The 8,197-nt window shown below is 30.6% G+C and overlaps 2 protein-coding genes across 4 annotated transcripts; one reads left to right on the forward strand and one right to left on the reverse strand.

Moving 5' to 3' along the window:
* Window positions 1-1,111: 1,111 nt before the first annotated feature.
* On the forward strand, window positions 1,112-3,618 carry LOC148306734 (queuosine-tRNA galactosyltransferase-like). 3 transcript variants are annotated; one of them, XM_088264443.1, is made up of 7 exons: window positions 1,112-1,304; window positions 1,381-1,621; window positions 1,941-2,071; window positions 2,145-2,308; window positions 2,483-2,635; window positions 2,706-2,988; window positions 3,064-3,618. In XM_088264443.1, exons 1-7 carry the CDS (start codon window positions 1,245-1,247, stop codon window positions 3,142-3,144), a joined length of 1,113 nt encoding a protein of 370 aa, XP_088120569.1. In that variant the 5' UTR covers window positions 1,112-1,244; the 3' UTR covers window positions 3,145-3,618. The 3 variants fall into 3 exon arrangements, with proteins under 3 accessions (XP_088120569.1, XP_088120570.1, XP_088120571.1); XM_088264444.1 differs by having other exon boundaries at window positions 1,396-1,621; XM_088264445.1 differs by lacking the exon at window positions 2,483-2,635.
* A 69-nt stretch (window positions 3,619-3,687) lies between these two features.
* On the reverse strand, window positions 3,688-7,891 carry coil (coilin). Its single transcript, XM_088264442.1, has 5 exons — window positions 7,497-7,891; window positions 6,874-7,416; window positions 5,682-6,051; window positions 4,262-4,367; window positions 3,688-3,952 (listed from the first exon to the last, which is right to left on the reverse strand). The coding sequence occupies exons 1-5, from the start codon at window positions 7,712-7,714 to the stop codon at window positions 3,816-3,818; spliced, it is 1,374 nt and encodes a 457-aa protein (XP_088120568.1). The 5' UTR covers window positions 7,715-7,891; the 3' UTR covers window positions 3,688-3,815.
* Between the last annotated feature and the right edge of the window lie 306 nt (window positions 7,892-8,197).

An 8,197-nucleotide genomic window follows, 5' to 3' on the forward strand; every position in this document is an offset into this window, starting at 1 on the left:
AACATATTATTTATTGAAATTTTTAAGTAAAAAATCAGTTGATAAATTTGGGCAAAAACTCTTAATATAAAATCAACTGTACGTAGAAAAATAATAATTGTGAATAAAATGCTGAGATTTTTTTGAGCCCGAAAAATCTAGCATTTGATCATTTTCCTTAATTTCTGTAAATTTATAAAAATCGTTTTGTTCTTAATATTATTTTTATCTGTGATAAATATTTTAACGTTTATTATAAATTTTATATCATAAAGTATTTATTTATATACTTATCTCATTTTCAAACAAAAATATTTTTAATATAAAGTAATAGCTACGAAAAACTTTAATATTCAAAAATAAAAGTACGTATTTAATTATGTATGTTTAGTAACTGAATTTATAAAAGATTACTATGTCAATAAATTATTGTAAATTTAACGTTTAAAGATAGTAATAATAAACCTTATAGAATCCGCATTTTTTATTTTCCCTGTTATATACACTTATATATATACAATAACAAAGTCTTTTATTACACATTCGATCCCTATTCCCGTGGAAAAGAATAAAATATAAATGTAAGGTATATGGCGCGTTCCAGGAACTATGGTGAAGACCTATCCATTATCCGATATCGGATCCGTGATAGTTCATAAGGAACTGTCACTAGAGGTGGTATCATATATGATAAAAATAGTGAAGGACATTGGTATCAAAAACCAAGCTAGGACACAAAATACTCCCGAGTAGAAAGGAAGGTCTGTTAACGACAGTAAACATTCCAGGTTCTCCTGAGGAGTTTTACGTAGTTTCCTCCCAGCAACGAATAAATGCTGAGAACTTCCTGATTGGCCAACATGAGATTATCCAGCCTGTTCCCAATACAGATTTCAAAAAAAACTTTTTTTTAGCTAGAAGTAACAAAAATCCTTGTATAAAATAAGAATGATGAATAAGTAAGGTTAAAATTTTGATAATTATTCTAGTTGTAGTATACACACCTGCCAGATTCGCTCAAACAGAAAATCTCATACATAAAAACTTAGCAAGCATAAGATCGATCACTGTCTGATCATCCAACAATCGCTATTTATAATGGAACGCAGCGAATATTAACAGCGCTGTCAACTGTCAAATTTGACATTCGCTTTCATCGGGTGGTGTTTTGAATATTGCGGGAAGCATGTTTTTAGTAAATTTAAAAAATAATTATAAATAATTAAAAAATATATATAATTATATATATTTTTTAAACCTTTAAAATGGACAGTTCCAATATGACACAAGACTCGTCTTATGAAAATTCATTTCAAATTGACGTCGTGAGTGTTAATGATTAAATCCCATTTTCTTTTTCAATTACCTGCTTATGTGTATAATATTATACTCTAATATCAGTTTCATATTTTACAGTCTATCATATTGCCTGTCTTTAATGGAGAGAAATGGTTAAATAACTGCCTTAATGCAATTTTATTACAATCTGCCTTGGAAAAAGAACTAAAATTGGAAATTTCGATCTTCAATGACGCTTCTACTGACAACACAAATGAAATTTTAAAAAGTTGGAAACCTAAAATAGAGCACAAAGGAATTTTATTTACATTAACTGTTAACTCGTCAGAAGGTCCCAAAGGTGGTAGGTGGTATTTTATAAAATAAGTTTTGCCATCGCTAGAACTTCTTTTAAAATTTATTTACTCATATTATAATGAAAGTAATTTAACCTGTGAGAAATAATAATTTTAAGATCTATTAGAAAATATCAATAGAATTAAAACCATCGCATCAAATGATATTTCGTTTTTACCTAAAAAAGTTTTTTTTATTTCATTTGCTGGAAGTTTTGATAATAGAAAATCAAATCCAAAACCTCTAATCTGATATCCGAGATGTGTCATATCACTCAAAGTATATGAAATTAGGTCAATTTTGGATAACTCATCAAAAAATTTCAGTCGGGTATGCTAAGAATGCAGCAGTAGGCGCTAGCTGTGGACAATTTTTGTGCTTTCAAGATGTAGATGACATAATGCTTCCAGAAAGAATTTACCAACAATATATGGCATCAAAAACAAGGACAAATACTGTGAGTCTTCAATGACATCTTGACATAATTCGAAAATCATTTCAAATAAAAACTTGAAACTTATTTTATTTAGATCATCGGCTCAAAATTCACAAGGTATCCTCCTCATTCTACCGAAAGATTTACGAATTGGGCTAATAATCTCACACAAAATCAACTAAATATTCAAGTCTACACTTCTCATGGACCAACGGTTATAATGCCTACATGGTTTTTTCATCGAGATGTTTTTAAGAGGTAAGCACTTGACTCGTAACATTATAAAAAGTATTTTACCCTAAAGATTTTTTTTAGCAGTGTATGCTACATAAATGTATCAATGCGGAGATTTGCATGACGAAGATTATCAAAAATGTTCCACATTGCACTTTACTATATTAAAAATATACATTTATTTTAAATAACTTTAAGGATTGGAGGATTTTCTGAGGAAAATAAAGGAACCCCGGAAGATCTCATATTTTTTTATGAGCACATTAATAAAGGAGGTACAGTTTATCGGGTTGATGAATATTTGCTTATATATACATATCACCTGGACTCAACTACCTTCTCTATATCTAGGTATGTTTCAAAAAAAAAATTCCGGCTTAGAACAATTGTTTTTCATATTTCTTACACCATGGTTTTTCAGTGCCACAATATGGAATTTACGTTTTGAACAGTTCATTCGAAATTATATGACGCATTGTGCAAATGGATTTACGATTTGGAATGCGGGGAAACAAGGAAGAAAGTTTGTCAAATCATTAAATGATCAGCATAAATCACTTGTCAAAGCATTGTGCGATGTTGATCCTAACAAAATTGGAACATTTTATGAGACGTACTGCCCGACTAGGAGAAAAGTTATTTGTAAAATTCCAATCATACATTTCAAAGATGCAAAGCCTCCTCTTGTCATATGTATGAAATTGGTTTGTATAATGTTATTCGCAATTATTTTTATATCTTTCTTATGGACAAATCATATAATATTTGTTCTTTTACAGGATTTAACCGATGATGAATTTGAAAAAAATTTGAAATCATTAAATTTACTAGAGGGAAAGGATTATATTATGTTTAGCTGATAATAATAATATTTGCGAAGCATTTCTGTCATTTAAGATACAAAATTATTATGGACCATGTATGCCAGGATATGAAAAAATTAAAGAAAAGTAATTAAAGATTTATATGAAAAATTATAAATAAATTATAAATAAAACACTTGTTTTTTACCAATTGAGTATTATATTTTAACAAATAGTTTCTGAAGCTACAGATGCTTCCATCTTCTTCTTCATGAGCCCTCTGTCCTCCACTGCTGGAAATATCGGTTGCTGCTTGCAACCAGTTTTTAGTTTAGCTTCCATTTATGGGTTTCAATATAAACCAATAATAAATAAAAAAATTCATATTCTAACCCGTAGATAGCATCTGTAGCTTTCGAAACTAGTCGTTAAAGTATAATACTCAAGTGGTGAAAACCAGTGTTTTATTTATAATTTAATCATGTCATACCACAAAGTGAATGCCGAAACAATAAATAACATATGATTTTTTTTTTTTTTTACTTATTTTTCCAGAGCACTAATAATAATCAATAAAATATTTTAAATAAAAGTACAATATTGGAATAAACATAATCTTTATTGTAATACAAAATACGTAACAAATTATCAGATATATTTTAGTCATGAAAAATCCTTTAATTTAAATCATTTTGAAGCAAAAATGTTATTAAGGAATACATATTTATTTATTTATAAATAATTCGAGGTTCGAGTAACTGATCCCAAGATAGTTCGATACAATCGGGAATGACAGGATCACTTTCCAAACTGTCTTGTTCTAATTGGAATTTCCCGGATGGCTCCATACACTCCTCTCGACCATCTTCAAAAGAAAAAATTAATTATTCACATTAATTAATAATTTAATTTTTTTTATTAATCATTTTTAAATACATTATCAATTTATTATTATTTTAATACATTATAAATTATCTTTTAAAAGCATCTTATTTCAGATTTTTTAAATAAACATCAGCATAATCATTAAATTGGGCTGGGTGTCAAACTGAAGTGCTGAAATATCAGAAAAGGTCAAGATTTTTTGACGTTTTGGTATAATTTAAATATGTATATACATATTTATTATATAATAATGAGAAACTACTTTTTGGGATTTAAGTAACAAACTTACCTAATATTGACAATTTTAATGATTTTGTTTCATTGTCACAATTTATAACTTTCCCTAATATATAATTAGAGATGATAGGCGTATAATCCTCCTGCATTTTCAACATCTGAAAATAATTTAACATAAAATTTGAATATAAACATATACATTTTATTGAAATATAAAACAATTAAGCCAGTAATAAATCCCAAATTTGACATAGATCATTACTAGGGTGTGGACACCTCGTGGCAAAAATTGTGGCAGGAATCAAGGGTAAGGAAAAGAGCCAAATATTTGTCAGGCTTCACAGAAAAAAAATATAGATATTTGACTACAGGGGACTCAAAAATAACATTTCATCTGTAGCTACAATTACATATATTTTGCGAGTAATAGACAATAAATTTGAAAGAAGAACAAAGGCCAAAAAGGTGCTTAAAACACATGTGTTTTTGAAACTTTTTTTTTTATACACAAAAGTATATTAAATCATGTAATTTTTTATTTGTTTCTTGTTTTGATTGCAAAACGCAACATTTCAAACCAAGGTTACTGAATTTCGAAGATTTAAGAATGTCTTCACCAAGTCTAATAAATAGTAAGTATATTATTGATTAGATAAATGGTTATGAAACATTTCTGTGAATCTATAATAATTCCACATTATTGAAGATTGCTCAAATTACATTACAATATGGCCTGCATTGTGCATGGTTGGTCTCAGCAATCGTCAATTATACTTACTACTTTCAAGGAAGAGCCAGGCTACTCCTGAGGACAAGACCCAAAATGTATTTGTTTATTGAATTTTTCCGATCGGAAACTGTTAAATATTTATTTTAAAAGTAAAATTCTGACTAAAATGGTTTTGGAATTAAGCATAATATTATATAACTGCCTTAATATAACATTTGCCTAACATAACAGGCAAACATGGTTTTGCTACGGCCTGTCTGCATCCTTGGACAGCTAGACGCACCAATGAGTCCATTCGCCAGGAACTACGCTTGGATGGCTTGACTCTGGCCAATATCTGTACCCGACGGATTCTCCAGTTCTTTGGACACGTTGCGCGTGGCAACGAGGATAGCCTGGAACGACTAGTTGTGATCGGTAGCCTGGAGGGAAAGACAGGGAGAGGAAGATTCCCCACACGATGGACCGATCAAATTAAGGCAGCAGCAGGCACCTCAGTGGTTGGAGCACTACGTGCAGCGCAGTCAAGGGATAACCGGAGAAGAGTCATTGCTTCTGCAAGGGTCACAGCCCTCAGCAATGAGGATTAAGACGGAGAAGAAGTCTGCATCCTAATCATAACATCTTGCCAATAAACCATAACTAACTCCATAGAGAGCCAGAGTAATAAGATTTTTGTAACCACTGGATTGGTCCGTTAGGGGTAGAATTATTTTATGCCCAAGACATTTTTATTACATACCTTGAAAATGGTGACGTCATTGGGTTTGAAGGACATTTTACATAGTACTGGATAACTTTCTAATCGGGTCAAAACATCCGTTAGAAAGATGCCATCATCTTCATTTTGGTTTCTGATCTTTTGATCTGCATGAGCGGATTTTTCGGGACATGCAATACTCTTGTTCAAATATGATGGATTATTATCACCATTTATAGTCTCCTTAAAACCATTGAATTCACCACTCTCTACGGAAGAATTGGATGAAGAAATCAATGATTTAATCATTTCAGGTTGTATAGCACGTACAATTCTTGGTTTTTTATCACTTTTCTTGGTGACAATCTCATTTTGTAGAATTGCAATAGGTTTTTCAGGAGCTGGTATAAACCTGTTAAATCAGTAAAAAAAATTATAACAATTTCCAGTATTCTTCTTATTCTATCCTTACCTAAATGTGCATAGAGCACCTCATCATATTGACACGGTGATAACTTAATTGCTAATAATCAGGCGAGGCATAATTTAATATGTAGGCAACGCGATCAATTCTGCATTCCAGTTTCTTGGACCAAGAATGGAATATATTTAAAGGGAAGATGTCATATGCGAAATAGCTCAGAGGGGTGATCGATTTAGAAGAGAAGAATAGTAGGTACTATTAATTAAGAGAAAAAGGTAAATTACACCAATAGTTAGGGCACTCAAGGTTGCATAACAACACTCGCAAAAACTTTTGAATGTTGGACAAACTACTGCTGATATCTAAGGAATTTCTTGAAGAAAACATTGTAGGGACATAAAGAAAAAATACACTATATATTAACAACATTTTGAATGTCTCCAAATACTTGTTCACAAAATCTGGATTATCTCCAATTACAAGAGTTATTTTCATATTATTTTTTGACATCTCATCAAATATGAAGAAGAATATGGAAGTCTGGAATAGGCTGTTTTAAGTGATCACTTTACAAACGTGTAACATTTACCAATTTACCCATTATTAACAACCACACTACTCAAATTCTGTAAAGTGATCACTTAAACCAGCCTATGATGGTCGTCAGCCCCGTAAATGCCCAGACTTCCATATTCTTCTTCATCTTTGATGAGATGTCAAAAAGCACCATATATAAATTGCATATTTTTAACAGAAAAGAGTAAAAATAAAAAATATAATTTATAAATATGATATAAAGTAAGCAATTACCTGATGTGAGAATTAAGTTTTCCGTTGGATAATACTAAGGACTTGTTGTTTTGAGTTATTGTGGATTCACTATCTGATTGCAAATATTCCACTTGATTACTTTTTTTACTTTTTCTTATTCTGATCCGTTTTCGCTTCTTAATCCGTCCATCGCTAACTCCATTTATATTGTTCGGAAAAAAGTCTTTCAGGGCAGACAAGGCTTTTGATTTCATTGCTTCCACCTCGTCCTCTTCATTCATTTTAATAAGATTAGAGTGATACTCTTCAATATTTTTGATAGCTGTAAAAACCTCGGGTTTATCTATAATTTTTGTTTTAATTTGCCTCTCGGGTGAACAATTCACAGACACATTTTCCTTGTTTAAAGACTTTTCTTCGATATCAAAATCTAACAATAATTCTTTGTTTTTCTTTCGTTTCTTCTTTTTAGTTTCTTTTTCAACGTTTTCAACAACTTCTTCAGGAGATTTATTCAAAATCAGAGAAGCCAAAGAGGATGTTTTATCAATAAAACTAAAGCATGTTTGTACAGGATTAACACTAAAACACGAGAAATAAACTGTCATACATAATTGTAAGAGAAAATCACGGGTAATAATTTAATAACCGAGAACACTTACGTTATCATTTCATCTGCTTGTATGATTTGTATATTCTCGCAACTTGGAAGGAGGAAATTATCGTTCATAAGGCAGAACGATCCTTTTAAATTAAACATTTCTACCAAATAAGACTCCAGATGACGTATCGTCTTTAAAGTCTCGTTGATATAAACGTAACTAAATGATCTTTCATCTGTAAAAAACTTTGTCATGCGAACAACTATTCTAAACCCCATTTTCAGTTACTTTAAACAATATTCTGAATTCTAGATTACTTGCTGAAATGTTTGAATATTCATTTATTTTCTTTCACTTCGCATTAGTCACATAAAAGTGCAATAAATCCTCCAATCTCCATTCGAGAAACCCGAAATGCCGAAATAACCCGGACAAACATTTAACCACAGATTACTAATTAATTAACCATGTGTCAAAAAGTGACCATAGACTCTCATTGTGACCGAAGACAATATAAATGTATAATAAGTTGCATTTCGTTACTCAAAAAGTTCATTGATCGGTCGAGGGAATTATGGTGGTGTAAGGATATATAATGATAAGATAATATTAGGTTAAATTTTTCATTAACTCTTTATTCATCTAAGAGTCTTTATTATTCATCCAAGTTGTTATTTTAAGAAGCATGTGCTTTTATCATTACCTTCGTACTGTTAGTTTCTATTTAGAAACCGAATACTGAATATTGACTGGAATATGGA

Source organism: Brachycentrus maculatus, unplaced genomic scaffold (assembly GCF_059751285.1).
Source record: "Brachycentrus maculatus isolate JH-2025_06_01 unplaced genomic scaffold, ASM5975128v1 h1tg000227l, whole genome shotgun sequence".
NCBI classification, from domain to species: domain Eukaryota; kingdom Metazoa; phylum Arthropoda; class Insecta; order Trichoptera; family Brachycentridae; genus Brachycentrus; species Brachycentrus maculatus.